Source organism: Nesoenas mayeri (assembly GCF_963082525.1).
Source record: "Nesoenas mayeri genome assembly, chromosome: 7".
Taxonomy (NCBI): domain Eukaryota; kingdom Metazoa; phylum Chordata; class Aves; order Columbiformes; family Columbidae; genus Nesoenas; species Nesoenas mayeri.
The window spans coordinates 20722844-20739554 of record NC_137551.1 but is presented as its reverse complement, the minus strand read 5'-3'; the positions used below and the strand labels follow the sequence as shown (position 1 = coordinate 20739554).

At 40.7% G+C, this 16711-nt stretch overlaps 1 protein-coding gene across 1 annotated transcript; it reads right to left on the bottom strand.

Moving 5' to 3' along the window:
• Positions 1-6652: 6652 nt before the first annotated feature.
• LOC308042264 (putative lysosomal acid lipase/cholesteryl ester hydrolase) lies at positions 6653-16711 on the bottom strand (the record flags this gene model as incomplete). The annotated part of the gene is made up of 9 exons (XM_080347532.1): positions 6653-6886; positions 7638-7709; positions 8474-8545; positions 9770-9916; positions 10913-11049; positions 11652-11761; positions 12141-12339; positions 15397-15517; positions 16607-16711. 9 exons carry the CDS (start codon positions 16709-16711, stop codon positions 6653-6655), a joined length of 1197 nt encoding a protein of 398 aa, XP_080203658.1.

The window sequence follows — 16711 nt, the reverse complement described above, 5'->3', positions numbered from 1 at the left end:
CAACAGGCTAAGTCAAAACCTTATGCTTCAAGTCTGAATGTGGTGGCTGTGACTTATCTCTGCCTACTTTTGAGGTCATGTTCTTCTTAATGCTCCTGTATCTACTTGACATGGCAAAATCCACCGGACTTGACTAGATACAAAACTGAGTCAACAACTTTTGAGGGATTAAATATCCCCTGGTTGCTGGAAAGAATACAAAGTAAAATCTTCTTATGCTTCCAGGCAGATAAATAGTGACAAACGTTGTTGCATTATTGCAATATTCACTACACATCTCAACAGTTCTTTGAGCAATATGATGTGGAAATAATCCTTTACCCAGGTATTGAACTAATTTATGTAATTAAGATCCACTGGTTAGACCTATGTCCTCTAAAAGATCTTCATTTGACGACAGGCAAGTGCAGAGCAGATAGAAGCTAGCAGGCTGGAGTCCTAATATTTCTAATTTGGTAAGAGTATTTTAGGGGTAAATGATGGAGGTTTCGATTTAACCATTAAGACATCACTTCTTTGTGCTTTTAGAAAAAGACAAAGCTTTGAACATTTAAGGAAAACAGAGCTGGCCATCAACTTCCTATGAACTCACCTCTTTTGTAGGTACAGCATTTATTCTAATATTGGAAATGAGCTCAACTTCCTGAATGACTTTATTAGCCTGTTCAGACGATTTTAGTTCTTTGCTATTCAGAAAAGAAATCTGATGGGGGAGACAGAATTTCCTTGCTTCTCAATATTTAAGAATTATTAATTAGCAGTGACCTTTTCTGAACTACACATGGACTTCTCCTAATACCTAGGCTTGCTTTCAATCTCAACTATTTTCTGTTCAAGAGATTCTGGTCTTAAGGAAGTGCAAATTTTGCTCTCTTCTCAGACTTCAAGGAGTTTACTGAAACAGTAACATTATCTGTGCTACTACTCAGGCAATCAGAAGTTATTTGTTAGAGACAAGTATGGGATGGCCTTCAAAGACTCTACCTGTTACATAGCAATTTTAGAAATAGATTGATATTTTCTGCATCTGTGAGAATGTTCTGTTTAACTCAATTAATTCAGACCATCGAATGTAGTGAAACTAAAAGCCAGTGAGATACACTAATTTAATGGATGAGCATCTATATGCAAGAGCTTCATTTCAGTCTTCAGATTGTATTTTATCCTGACCTCCATTTCACAATAAGGACATGAAAAAAGCATTTGTAACTCAATCACCATTTGAGTCTGAAAGTATTCTTGTAAGAGATTATTTTTGTTGAATTGTGTAGTTACCTCCCAGAGGTGATATGTGATTCTCTATTTTGTTTGAATTATGCAGTGACTGAATTTATTCTATAATGTATTCCAAATCTGCCTAAAGGAAGATTGACAGAAATTCCTCAGCTGCCCTAAGGACACTCCTCTGACTAATCCCTACTAGCCATATGAAGTCTCTAGAAGTTTTAGAACCACTGCTGCCTATAAGCTAAAATTTAAAGAATAGGCATTTTGCCTGCAGATTAGGTCATTGAAAAATATTCTTAACTCCCTTAAGTATAAATAGCAGAATTCTGCAGTCTTGTTACTAGTATATCCTGCAACATAAAGCCCAAGTAAGGTGCAAGGCAAGCAGAACTTACCTCAGAGCCGGGTGCTGCCCAGGTCACCAGCACAGCCCATCTGCTGGGGCTCTGGAGGGTGGGTTCTGCCAGCAAGGCTCACCCCAGCTGGGCACTGCACCTCGCTCAGCAAGAGGGTATGCTCAGAAAAAGGAATCCTCATGCATCAGAGAGGGCAAACCCTTAATCTCCAGACACTGAGTTCCAGCTGTTTGGCTTAGCCACCAAAAAGCACTTATCACATATTTCCGCTCCGCTAACTTAGGTTTCTTTGCCAGCTCAAGGTACAATGTGAAGAAAAGACAAAGTACATGCAAATCCTTTCTGTGCTTAATTCAGTAATACAACCTCAGCTTTTTTGCTCAGCTTACATTGCTGCCAAACTTCCCCATGTGTTACAAGACTCTAAACGGGTCTCTCAAAAAATCAAGACTCCTGCTACAGAGTTGAAGGGCACATAGTTTGGAATGAGGCCCTGCAAAGGGTCTTAAATAGATTCCACATGAGCACAAAATGCAAGTACCTACCCGAGGCTGCGCTGTTAGGTACAAGCTATAAGGTAAACAGCAAAACACCGAGGGGGTAGGAAAATGAGGAAAAGTTTAGCTGGAGGAAAAACCAGGATCAACATACTGAAACTAATGTCACAGCAGCAGAGGCAAAATTTCTTATTCCCTCCTCCTCTTCTCCCCCTCTCTATGGTAGGATTACTGTTGTACCAGCGACAGGGCAACATCCCAGTATGTGCTGAGCCTTCTGCCGGATAAAGGGTGCTGGGGAAGAGGGCTGGTCACCAGTTCAGGACAGTAGCAGGGAAGCATCATAGTGACCAGAGCAAAGGCAGGCAGAGCCAGTCACTCCTCTCACTTTAAGATAAATTGTTACCATGCTGGAAAAACCGCCGTGGACCCGAGGTGCTCACCCCCACTCACCTGTCCCGGCCGTTCCCGGTGCCGGCGGCCGCTCCGCGGGGTGCGGGTCCCGCCGAGTCCGCGCTCCCCCCGCGCCGGCGCCAGCGGCCTCTCCGCGGGCAACAGCGCCCCCCGGCGGAGAGACCCCGCCAGCTGCTGCTGCTGCCGCTGCCGCTGCCGCTGCCGCCGCTGCCGCCGCTGCCGCCGCCGCCGCCGCCTCGGCCTCTGCTGCTAGAACGGCGTTCGGAGCCAGCGCTGGCTCCCTGTCAGCGCCACCGCTACCGGGAGCATCTCCTAGGCTTTGTTATAGTTTTCAGGGGTAACAAAACACACGCTGTTTTGCAGCGGGACAAAGACTTGGTAGACACTGATCTGCCACAGGCCTTGCAGGTGTAACCTTGTGTTTAGGTGTACTGAGGTTGAAACTCAGGGTCTGAATTAAAAGAAAGGACATGAGACTTTACTCCCCACTGTGGAATAATTAGTGAGAGGGCAAATTATTGAAACTGATTATCAAGAACACATTTATTGAGGACTAAGCTATACCCCGTCTTCAGCTTATAAGGCAGCTGTGCAGAGAGGAGGAAATCTCCTCTGTACGATTTCACCCCACACACCTGGCCTGCATTCTTAACTGGTAGTGCCTGAGGAAGCTCAGTGTAGTATAAATGTAAAGATATGGGGTGGGGGGAGGCAGATGATACAAGCAAGCAAGCAAACAAACAAACAAACAAACAAACAAAGGTGTCGTGGCCAGACCCTGTTACAACAAGACAAACAAGGTGCAGGTACAATAACCAGCTTGTACAGCTGCTACCAGTTTCAAAAATAAAGTATAGGTGCTGAAAATTAAAAAGGATAAATGGTCATTTCCAACCAAAGTGCTAGTTACTGAGACAGAAATTTGTCTGATGGATTAACTTTGCTCATTATAATCTCATTTTAATACCAAAACACACCTCCGTCTCTCAAAGGATACATGCCTCCAGCCTACCTATAAGCACGCATAGTGAGGTTTTTACCTTAAAAATCAAAGTGAGGATTTCTAAACGAATGCATAACAAAGTCATGCATGGCTAGAGTCACTCAAGCTCCACCTAAACGTAGAAAATAGTATAAAATTCCCTAACAATAGAGGAAGGGTGGGTGGGAGCCATCATCACTGAGAAGCAGACAGAAGAATATACTGGGACTTTTGGGACCAGTCGACGGGCTGAGCCCATCTTCTCTGCCCTCAGGAGGACGCTCTTGCATAAGATTTGTGCACTTAGTTATACCAGATTTTCCCCATAACACTTAGACTTCAAGCTTGTGTTTCGTAGTCACATTCATAGCACTACATAGTCATCTCAGAATTTTTATATATATGGTACCAATGCTTATTTCTTGCAACTAATATCTTGTTTCAACTGAAGTGCACTTTTGCAACTAAAGTGCGTTTTTGCAGACAGTGTATTTATCAATGGCATCTAAAAGAACTTGCACCTGTTGCTTTAATAAACCTCATTATTTGTGAATCTAGTAGTGAGAATTTCTCATTGAATGCACCCAGAACTATAGTATAATGTGCCCAGACCAATAGTATATAGTATGCTATTTGTGTATCTGTGCAGCACATATATTATACTATTCATGAATCTATGCAGCACAAAGATTCAATGATCACGACTGGCCTGCACTATTCATGAAACTAACTGTATGAAATAATGTTAATGTGCCCTGACATATAGTGCATATTATACTATTCATGTATCTGTGCATCAGACTGGCCATTGAGCACAATTAGACGTACAGTGCTGACTTTAGGTTATTTGACCTAGCCACCTTGCACGGGGCTTAATTTCTGCTAAATTAATTATCTTAATGCAACACCCACAACCCAGGTAAGCGGCTTCAGCCCTGAGCCCATGGTTTGCTGAGTACTTGAGGATGAAGAACATGCATTCCGCTTCAGTTTTCATGAAAAGCTTTAGCCTGAACACAAAAAACTTCTCTTAACAGAACTAATATATTTTCTTAATCAAAATGTTTTCATACCATCACCCCACCTCCCCAGCCAAGCTGCACTGAAAACCTCTCTAGCCAGCACAGAAAGGAAAAAAACCCACACTTAATCAAAAGTCTTTTTAATGAATTCGTAACAATGGCTGCAGATGGAAAGCCGACAGCAAATTAATTCTTTTAATTCTCAAGCTTCACTTTATAAGGATCAGTATTCAAGACAATAACCATCAGGAAAAGACCCTAAAATTCTTTCGTTCAGAAATTGCAATTCAGTAGTGAGAAATTTATTTGCATCTTCTACAACTACACACATACATCATTTCTGGAGGAGTCAGAATGCAATACAGACACTTTTCAGCTCAGTATCCTCAGAAAATAAGACTTAGACAATTACAGGTGTGGCTACTGTCCATCCAGCATTCATGATTTTTTACTTCATTGATGATTTCAGTGATTTTGTTCCTATAGTTATTTGAAAGCAAGCTACTGAAGAGGCCATTGTTAGCATTCTCATGATGGGCAATGCTACAGCAGGAATCTGTATTTTATAAGACATCAAAGAAATGGAAATGACATTATAAATTCTACAATTGTAGGAAAATCTTCCACCAAGAACCACATTTTATTATAGAGCAGGAACCTCCAAGGTCTCTCTCATATGTCTTACAGACTAAAACCATTTATAACTTTTCTTGATATTAAAGTACCGTGTTTCCTTTTTTTTTTTTTTTAATTTGCACAGCACATTCACCATAAAGAGTAATTTACAGAAAACTGGTTTATTTTGCTACCAATCTGACAAAACTGTTTCTTTTACAGGGTCCAAGGGAGTAGGAGCTCTGTTTTACCACCAATTCCTGTGCAGAGGCACTTGTATGTTGGTTGAATTGATGTGTAAATTTTTGTCAGTGTTATCACTAGTTACAAAATCACTAAGCAGTGAAAAAATGCTCTGCAATGAGCAGAGTATGACTACTTTCTCCTGGCTTTCCAGCACAGTTTGATCACATTACTAAAGGCTGAGACTAAGTTAGCAGAAGGTGTCTGATACACTCTGTTACACTAAGACACTTGTGTATTATCCAAGCTGATATTCAACCATCCTTCAACATCATATATAAACACCCATATCAAAATGAAGTCTGTAGAACAGGCACTAATTAAGATCTGCTTTGAAAAACAGATCTTGCATCACTGCTCATTCTTATTACACCAAGCTTCTTGCTCTTCTGAAGTGATGATTAAGAGGAAAAATCCACATTAATTAAGTCACTAAAGCTATAGAATTAATGCTTTGGTTCTTCCCTCACCAGTAGTACACTGGTGGAGCTTGTTTTCTAGTGGTCAGTGCAAGAAGAACAAAACACAAGTATGTTACATCATTCTGCTTGAAAGCCATTACCTATTGGTATTTCTTTCAACCATTTCTCTACTTCCAGGAATCTGCAAGGACAAATAATGATCCTTATCCATAGCTGGTAAGTGAAACATGAAAGGCTTCAGGAACACCATTAAATCAAGAAAAATGAAGCAATGAATCAGTCTCAAAACAGGAGATTTCAGATGACAGTGGTGATCTTCTCTGGCTCATGGTGGCTCTTCCAGGCAATATTGAGAAAGAAAGTCACCCGATGTAGCTAGTTTGTGTGCGATGGCTAAATTAATAACGCAGAAAAAGTCACCAAGTGCTTTTTAAGGTACCAGCACCCAATGGGTCACTGCAGTACAAGGAGTGCTTTTGAAAGGTACTCAGAAATGGCAACGTACTGAGAAATGGCACAGTTGTATCCACAGTGAAATACTTATGGTTTTAATCATCAAGCACCTCAGGTGCTCAGTGGACTGATGTGTCTTTCAGACACTTCACTAAATTTATATGCACATGATATACTCCTTTTGCACAAAGTCACACTGCTGTTTTTCAAGTACCATGCCACTGTGTGCAAAATCAGAGATACAATGCGGATTTCTGCGGGAGAGAGAAATAATACTGAAAAAAAAACAAACCACATATGAATCCAATTCAGTAGTCATTGATGGCATTTTTAAAATGCATCATAAATAAGCAATGTAGCATTATTGTCAGAAAAGCATATGATTTCCAGGTGAATTAATACTGTGAAATACCATGCCGGTTCAGAGATACTTCCCCATCATGTTAATTATTTCATTATACAAGCGGTAAGGTGCATCAATGCCGTAGATGAAATCCAAATGTTCCCATTCTGGAATGTTTTTGTGGTAAACCAAGTCTGTGATCTGAGTGAGCAGCATCGCAGCGTCCTTTGTGTCTGCCAGCCAGTCATGTCCACCAGTCCACACCGCGGTCGGCACAGTCATCTCCTTTATTTTGTAGAGAGGGGGAGTAGACTGAGGAGAGGGAAAGGGAAAACAAAGGCATTAGAAAGAACAAGTCTTCATTGTGATACTGCACCACAATGTAACATACGGCCAAATGCAAGAAGAATGTGTCAGGTTCACATTCTTTTCTTCCTCTCTTGGGCAGCTAGACATGGAGTCCTGACTCAACAGAAACTGTAACTCCAAGAGTCTGCGATATTACAGCATACGTAGCAGTAAAGATGTGGCTTGAAGTGTTTACAAGACATTACCATAGCAGAAGTCTCAGAGAATGCATCCCATTCAAGTTGTTTCTAACCCGAATGCTAACAGTGATTGCTACTCTGGAAGTATGATGCTGCAATCTGTCCCAGTCACTAAAGTCACAAGGGGCAAAATATTTTTTAGTATCACATGCAGCAATTTGGAAACAAACTTGTGTTGAGATTAAACAGGCTGAAGTAAGTAATACACAAGAATTGACAGTCTATGCCTTACAGTGAGAAGTGTAGTGGGATCTCATGACCCAAGCAGGCAGGACCACCCTCAAGAAATGTTGTGCCAGCACAACTTCATATCAAAGTGGGGGCTACATAGCAACTTAGGACAAACTCAGGGCAGTGTAGTCCTGTTTGGGGTTTTCTGGTATTGTTTGTCTAGTTTGGGTTTTTTTGTTTTCTTCTTATTTGGTTGGTTGGTTTGGTCAAAGCATCCAGAGAAGTGCCCAAGGACTTTTTTTCTGACACTTAAGAATTGTAACACATCTATAAAAGATGTCTACCTGGTTGTAATGAGCCATATTTGCAGCCTTGCTTCCCCAGTCATAAGCTTGGAATTCTCCAGTCTTCAAAGCCTAGAAATAAATATTCACACATACCAAGAAGAACGGCAAACTTTCTAATGCTGGAATAAAAAAGTACAGTTCATCTGGAGAACTTAAAAAGGCAACTGACAGAAGAAACGGATTTCACACTCTTTCATAGCAACAGTAGGAAAGATTAAGGAAAACAGATTGGCGTACCCAAAGCCAGGATGTGGAAGCTCCGTGCTTACTTCTGAAATATCTACCCTGCTCTCTAAATGTATATGAACACACCAGGGAGCTTTCTTAGCAATTCCACTCTATATGATTTACCATCTAATACTTTTCAGAAACAGAAGTCTATATAATAGTCATCTGGAAAAAAAAAAAATTAAAAAATCACAATTTTCTTTCTGAGCCAACACATGAGCAGCTCTGTACAGCACAACACATTGAACACATTGCTGCTGAGTGGGTGACCAAGTCCAGTTACAAGTTCACAAGTAGCACTGACCATTGCTTCCATGGCAAATGTCTTCTCGTATTTATCAGCCTGCTAAGCAAGCTTCAGGCACAAGAGCATCACAAGCGTGAAATTGTGCACTGAGTTGAAATCTGAAATACACTAAAAAAATAGAAAATGAAGCCAGACAGAATATAACAGAACAGAAAGCTCGCTGCTTTTCACAATTCAGGAATTTCACTTGGGCTATGCTGTATATATTTTGGCGTTTTATTCCATTTAAATATCAGGCACATCATTATTCTGCAAACAAGCTAGAGACAATGGACATTTTAGATTCTGGAAACTCTACCTGGCTCCAGTGGATCATGTTTTGCACAGACGTCCCCGCAGGGCAGTGTGTTGAATATACATCCACTCGGCTCTGCAACAAGAGAATTTGTATGCTGTACTCCTCACAGTGCAACAGTGCAATCATCATTGCTTCTTGAACAATTAGCAGAAATTTTCCATTCTTTTTAATACTGCCATAAAGAAAAGTTAACTGGAGCCATATATACAGATGAAGTAAGAGGTTCAAATGTTTGGGAGATTACCTACAATTAACTGCAGAACTTTAAAGCTGAACTTTAAACCCAATAATGATATACCTTAAGCATATATATATATGCTGAGTATCTTTTAATAAGTGCTAGTATTGTAAGAATTGTGAGCACATTAACTATCTAAATACTGATGGACCTCCAGAGAAACCTTGCATTACTCTACATCTAAACTAGCAGCTGTCAGTCCAAGGTGATTCAGAACTTCACACACTGAATCCAGAAGTACAAGATAGCCGGGGAATCTTAAATCCTGGCAGAAAACAAATCCAAACCAAACCAAACAAACAAAAAACAAACAAACAAAGACCAACATTAAACACATGATATTTGTATGTGCTAGACAAGAAAACATACAAAACCCTGCACTTTCACCTTGATATAAAACACAAGAAAATGTACATTTTTGCATGCAGAATGGTGAAAAAAAATCATGCTAATCCTATCTCACTCCCATCTAAAAATCCTCAGCCTTCATCCAGCTGTGGGTAAACTGATACCAGCTTCTACTGGTTTCAGGGAGTTAGAAACACTTTAAGATGCATTATGAAAAAAGGCAGTGTCATGCCAGTTGCTGTTAACTAGCTTTTAGATAACAAAACAAGTCCTAAAAACAAGTTATTTGCAACTAGAACCACAGATAAAGTCATCAGCAGGGTTAGAAACCAGTCCCCCAGAAGACAGTTGCACACATCCACCAAGAGGACACAAGGCTTCAGCAGTCCTCTTGAAAAAGCCTGAAAACTGTATCGTTGTTACTCACTTCACCACACCGTCATATTAATTCACTTCTCTTACCCATTTCCCCAACAGATCCACAACAATGTATTTTAGCTTTCCAGTAACTGTTTAACAGGTTAATTCTGTCCATCTAAGACGGGCAACTACATCTATATCAAGGAAAGACATTTATTCAAACTCAGCATGATGAAGAAGGCATTAGTTTTTTTCTAATTACATGTAAAGGGCAGTCAGTACAGGGATACACAGCCAATGCTGTGTTAGAATTCACAATAACTCAGCTATTAAAAGTTAGCAAACCATACCATATTCAAGTTTCTCTCGTTAAAACCACACAGAAGAAAGAATAAGTTGCCGCAAAGATCATCAAGTATTCTGTGGGTGCAAACATGGGTAGCAAGCCAGTTGAGCACAAAATTCTGAGGGAGGAATTGTTTATTTCCAAATATTTTCTACAAAATAAGAAACACACAGAACAATTGTGATTGCATTGAATGACCTGAGTTATTTTCTATACTGGAGCATTATTTCAATTTGCACTGGCAGTAGGTGTGTCATATGAAAACAATTTATCTCCTTATGAACCTTGTTTCCAGTTCAATGGGAAGGTCATGGTTTGTGCTTCTGCTACAAATGATGCAGTTCATTACCCCCACAAAAAGTACGTGGGAACTGCGACCACCTTAAAGATGATGTCCTCTTTAAACAAAGTTTATTACACAAGGAACAGGAGATCATATCTGTTTGTATCACTTTAATATATCTGCCTCTGGAGCAAATAATTGATAATGCATGGACACACATTAAATCTACACAAGGTACATTAGAGAAGATTTTACCTCACAGAGGACAGTGCTCTGTGTGATGGAAAGAATGGTTAAAAACTGATTAAAGTGGTTAAAGATGGTACACAGCATCTGACATCAGGCACTTCGTGCAGGCTGCCAGTCTGCATACATTCCCTTCGATGTTAAGGGGGAAAGGTAAACTCCTCCAGAGGATGATTCACGGCATCCAAATAAAGCCGCTGCTCTTAATGACCCTCTGAAGGATCCTCTTCTAATACTAAATGGTTAATGGTGAAACAAATCTGTTAATGTTCATGACAGTTCAAATTCTTCTAAAACAGAACTATTTAATTAATCATGTGATTTCTGTAGCATAAATTCTAGAAACATGTACATGGAAAACATAATATTATTCCACCCATTAAGTTGTAATTACAATATATTAGTTTAAACTGATGCCTAGAAAACTGTCTCTTTAGACAACAGTATAGCCAGAGAAGCCACTGCTTACTTCCATAGCATTACCATTGAAAAACTGGCTGTCCTCATCTCAAACATGTTAATCTCACCACAGCTCTTAACATTCCTTGCTATGCTGTTTTCAGCTAGAAACATGGGGACATCACATCTGGCTTAAAACACCTACAGTCAAATACAAACCTTGAATGCCAGGTCTGGAAACACTCTCAATTTTGCCAAAGGGCTAGTGGCAAACTGGACTGTAGCTACTGGTGCCAAGGCAAAGAACATTTTGATTTTCTTAGCCAGCTGTGGCAAAGTTGAAAAAGCAATGAAAGCTGTAAATAAGATGAGAATAATTAACAAACCTCAGTGACACAAGTTAGATGAGAGGGTTACCTGGCAGTGATTCTATAAAATCTAAGATGTTGAGAATACAGAAGTAATTTTACATTAATAGATTGATTGCTGTATTTTTGATCCATTTACATATTTTAGTTCAATCTAATTTCTATAGAAGTCAAATGAGGCAAATCAGAAGGATTTGTTTTCTTCTGAAAAAGAATTTTGTGCTAAGTAACCCAACACTCCTCCAGCTCTTTCTAACTGCAGCTTTAAAGCATCTGAGCCAGGCCTTACATACAATAAAATATTTGGGAAGTGGGAATCCTTATCAACTATAGCATAGTTCATCCTTTTGTTTTAACAGAAGCTCTACTGGTGGCTACCTGTGACTTCATTTTTTCATTTCAACTGCTTCCCAATCACAGTAAACACAGAAAAGAGATGTCTTTCCTTTTTAATGTTGATGAATAATTCAGGAAGCAGCTAAAAACCAGAAGCAGTAGATTTCAAAAATATTTCCTCATTAAATCATGCATGTGGAACTGGATATAACTTCAAACACAACATATTCTAACAAATGCACCTGTTCACATACCCATTGTGGTGCCCTGTGAATGGCCAACGTAAAATACTTGTTGCTGACCCGTCTTCTTCAAAATAAAGTCCACGGAGGCTGGAATGTCATACTTAGCCATTTCATCAAAGCTACAAAGCAAAGAGAAAAAGTCAGTTCTGTAAGTGAAATGGAACAGCTGCACAGAGCTTTACTGCACTGTAGATCAGTTTTTGGGATATAAAGAAAAGCTTCCTTTGAATGAAGCAGAACTCTCTGCTGATGGAGTCTTCCCAGCAAGCACCAGTGAAAGCAACTACTGTTCTAGTGATCACATATGGAGGCTGTCTCAGGACTCAATAGTGACCACAAAGCTCTCCTTCATTGCCCCTACATACATGACAGCACATGCAGACAGAAAGAAATATCTTGTCCATTCACAATGTGATTGAACTGACATGATGGGCAAAGAGAGGACAATGAGTCTGCTCACAAACAGCACGTATAGCTCCTCTAGCAAGTCAAGGATACCTGAAACCCCAAAATTCTTCTTGCTTCACTGTGAAGTGTGTATGTTTCTTGGACCAAGTGTTCCCTCTGCTGTTGCCCAGCCACACATCATAGCCAGCATCTGCCAGCATAAAGCCAAGACTGTTGTATTCAAAGTTTGCGATCCAGTTGCTGGCATCTGCAAGCAAACCATGCTGGAGAAACACAGCAGGCCTTGGACCTGAAAAACAGAGTATTTATCACAGCTTTCTGTTCATCTGGAATTGAACATCTAAGAATACTTCAGTAGTTAAAAGAACAACAGTCAAAATCCAGGTGGAATTTAAGAAGCCTCTCTCCTGACTTCTCTGTCCTGAAAAGGAAAGCGACACCTTCATGTGGAATATAGAGTAAAAAAATGGAAGATTCCTGCTTCTACACAAAGAAAATAAATTAACAATTAATCCTATAGGAGGTATATGACCTTCAGAAAAGCCAGAGACCCATCTCTGGATCTCACAGTAGCACAGGTGTTTTGGTGTCTTGGTTTTTTTTCTGCTTTAATACCTGAAATCTGATAACATGGTAACTTTAGCCTCAATGCCAGAGCTGACACAGCATTCTACTGCAATACTAATTCATGCAGTACTTCCTCCATTAATAATGTAAACTTGGATCTTTCAGCAGAACAGTCATAGCACAACTGTTCCAGTCACCTACACCCTCTGTTCCAGGTCATGTCCATAAACGTCTGCTGTGAGTTCCACAATCCAAATTACCAATATTCCTGCCTCCTGGCACTGCTGTGATGAGGAAGCTTTTCAATGCCTGCTTTTCCCTTTTTGTGGCGCACTATCCCTGCAACCAGAGCAGATCTCCAGCAGTGCCGAACTGGCACTGGAGACAGGGCAGCTCAACACAGCTGTTAACTCTGCTGCAGTAATACCCCATTGCCTTATGAACACTGTGAAGGATTTTCAAGCCTAATATCAAATTTGTTTTCAGTGATGTTCACTTTGATACCTTCTTGCCCTTTACTAAATTCAGATCCGCCAACTTCTGACGTTTTTGAAGAACAGGCTCTTGTCAAACTACTACTTGCATGTTTCATACCATAGGAAGAGGAAAACTGTTCAACTGCTTTAATGCCTTCATTCTGTTCTCCTACTAGCCTCCAGTTGCTGACAGTTCCTTTTTCACTTTACAAAGCAGTCACCAGATCTGCACATGAAATACACAATCATATGACAAACTGACTTGGACCACAATAACTTTATATCACCTCTGATCCTAAAAACTCCAGATGGGGAACAGGAAAGGTAGGTCCTTAAACCACCCTTTCTGCTATAGAGTATTTTGTTCTCTTCACTGCACCCCTAAGAACTGAAGACAAATTAATTTCCATGCCCTTCTTACCCATGCTATGCAGTTGGTTTAGGTTTTTAGTTAACACTAAAATAAAAAAAAAAAATGTTTTGCTTTTAGGTTCTCTGGACATTTTCCTTTCCTTTCCCCCTTTTTTTTTAGCTGAAAAAATTGAAGTTTTGTTCCAAAACATCGTATGATACATAATTCCAATGGATCCCATTCACATTATGTAGGTATTGCAAAAGAAGAATCATGGTATATATCTGCTAAGTCAGCAGAAACACATTAATCTTTCTCAGAAAAGATACCAAGTCTGTAAAAACTTAATATCAACATGAACTTTGAAATCTTCTTCTAGAAGACCACACTTCAAGGGTGTGGGAAGGGGAATGTGGAGAATTCCCACAGATCAGGAAACTTCTGTTTGTCTATGTCATCGATGAAGGATTCTGCACCAATGAAGGCAGCCTGTCTTTTTCCTGTGGACTTCTCTGAAATTCCAAAGTTCAAAGACACCTGCCAGGTTGGACTGGCCTCCTCCATGCACTGACCTTTACACACGCACCTAGTGAGAGACAGTGGACGGCACAACCATCCTAACTCATACCAAACCTACAAAGAAGGTCAGGAAGACTGCTGCTCGGCCTTTGACAGAGGAGATGGTTTTTCCACAGGTCTTGTTCACTCCCAGGGCTATAGAATAACCACCAATTTCTTTTGCAAACTCCATGCTTTTACCTCTCATCCCAGTTTTTTCCAGTCCAAAGGGTTCTGAGGCAGTCCTTAGAAGATGTGCATTTTCTATGCAAACAGGCAGCTGTTGTATGCAAGAGATTGTAGGATCTTTGATACAGGGTGGCAACAAGACTGATACCAAAATCAGCCATTGTTGTACAAATACACTGTTACTTCCATATGCAGTGTATGAGCATAGCAAGTCAAAGGCTACGTGTCCTCTTCTACACACATTTGACTCATTTTATAAGCATTCTATCATTCAGTCTTTGTCAAAACCTCTGCCCATAGTACTCCGTTAAGTTTCAGCTTACATTCCCCCACCATCCTTGCCTGTACACTCCCTGCATCTCATCCATGCTTTTATACCAGCTTTCACAGTAATTCTTACAGCCTTTAACAGTCCCCCATCAAATCACATTGATGAAACCACTTAGTCTGGGCTGACTGTTGTCAACTACTTGCTACATATCTTAATTTGCAACATATTTTAAATGTATTATACTCATTCTGAAGGGATTTTATGTTATTACATCATTTTACTTATTTAAGCAAATGTGAAAAACATGACACCCCAATAATGTGCCGTATCGGTCTGACTTGTACCTCACTGCAAAGAAGCTTCAGGGAGGTTAAAATTTAGAAACAAATTATCATTTTACGCAAAAATCAGGCAGTAATTCTTTTGTTAACATGTGAGTGGGAACACTTGTGCTTCAGTTCTATTTCACCAAAAGAGGTATGTAAACTGTACCTAATTCTGAAAAAGCTCAGGCATTTTTAACAAATGGGGTTTGAAATAACCCCATGATATTACAATCAATCTCTTCTAAAGAGACTTCATTACCTAAAAAACCTCAACAAATCTCAACCCTTATTCTCCACTGCCTACAAAATCCAGGACCCTCAGTCCCACAGAAAAGTCAAAGAACAATGAAAGGCTTGTACTAATGTCACAAAAAGGCAATGTCAGGAAAATACAGCTTTCTAACTCCCTTTCCCTTCCTTTACTCAAGTCACTCTACGTATGTGCCTAAACTTTTTTGGCCATAGCATTCACCAATAAAACATTCTAATAGCATAAGTCATACAGTCTTTAATCTTTTTCTCTGGATTCTTAGAGAAGCAAACGTTTTAGAAATCAGACAGAGATTTTTTGTGACTTCCTGTTTTTTCAAGCAGACGTAAATCTTACCTTTGCTGCTCTCACGGCCTTTTCTTCCATAAGGAATTCTGTTAATGGAAAGGATATAGCCATCTTCAGTTGTCACTTCGTACTCTTCACTAGGGTATCCCCGGAAGGTAATAATTTGACTCTGAAGAAGGAAAAGAAACCGCCTTGGAGTCCAACTGCCAGCCTCCTCAGTTCATTAACGTGTGAAAATTTCTCTGGGTTCCTTCCAAAGATTGAGATGTGAAATTAAAGATGTGCTAGCAATGTGTCAGACCAGCCACCTACTCGATGAAGACAGGTTTTCTTATAAGACTTAGTCCAGTATGGAATCAGGAACTTGCCAGAGCACAAAACTTATCCCCAAATTTCAGAGGACTGTCTCACCTGTCTCTATCTTGTTAGTCTTATTAGTTACATGCTGCTTACAGTGAGAAAGGAGACTAAAGTGTTGCAAACGAGATTATGATAACAGGGAAATCACCAAGATATGGATTTAGCAGACAAAAAATTGAAACTGTCTGTTCCCAAGGAAGGGCAGGGAAGAGTTAATCTCTCCTGAAGTGGAAGGCTTCTATAAAAAGCAATTCAGATTTATATCTGCACTTTATGCTTAATGTTATACAGAGGGCACAATCACGACTAGGCAATGTGCTGATATGACCCACAAACACAGCAGCTTTAAAATACTAAGGTTGCTAATACTGGTTATTAACAACAAATCTTTTCTGAGGTTGGTTATTGCAGCAGCAGAAGAATAAAGTTAAGAGAGTAAATGCCACACAGGAAGAAAAGCAGCTACGGGTGAGGACACGGGGGCATCGTGCCAGCAGGACAGGTATGCTGCATAAACACGCACTCCTATAGCTGTTATGAAAATGTCCTGATTCTAGCAAAAACCACAGATCTGTTTCAGGAAATGTGTGAGAGAAAGATCAGCCACAGGTTACATGGGACCGAGAAGGACCTGGCAGGAGGAGGAGAAGAGAAAGGCGACGTGCGAGCAGAGCGTGCGAGCAGCCGCCGCAGGCTGAGCGCTGAGCGCTGCCGAAGCCTCCGCGCTCCCACCGCGGCTGCGGAGGCCGGGAGGCGCCGGTTTGAGCCCGTGGAGCCGTAACGGGACCGCCCGCCGCCCAGACCCCCCTCCGCTCCGCGGTCCGTGACAGCCCCGCGGCCACAGCCGGTGGCAGCCCCGGGCGCTTCTGCCTCACCGACGCGCCCCGCCTGCACTCACGATGTTCATGTTCGCTTCGGGGTCCACATTTCTCCTGCCGGTGGCGAGAGCGCCTGAACCGGCGATGCTCTGCAGCAGAAAAGCGGCGACCAGCAGACCCCGCAT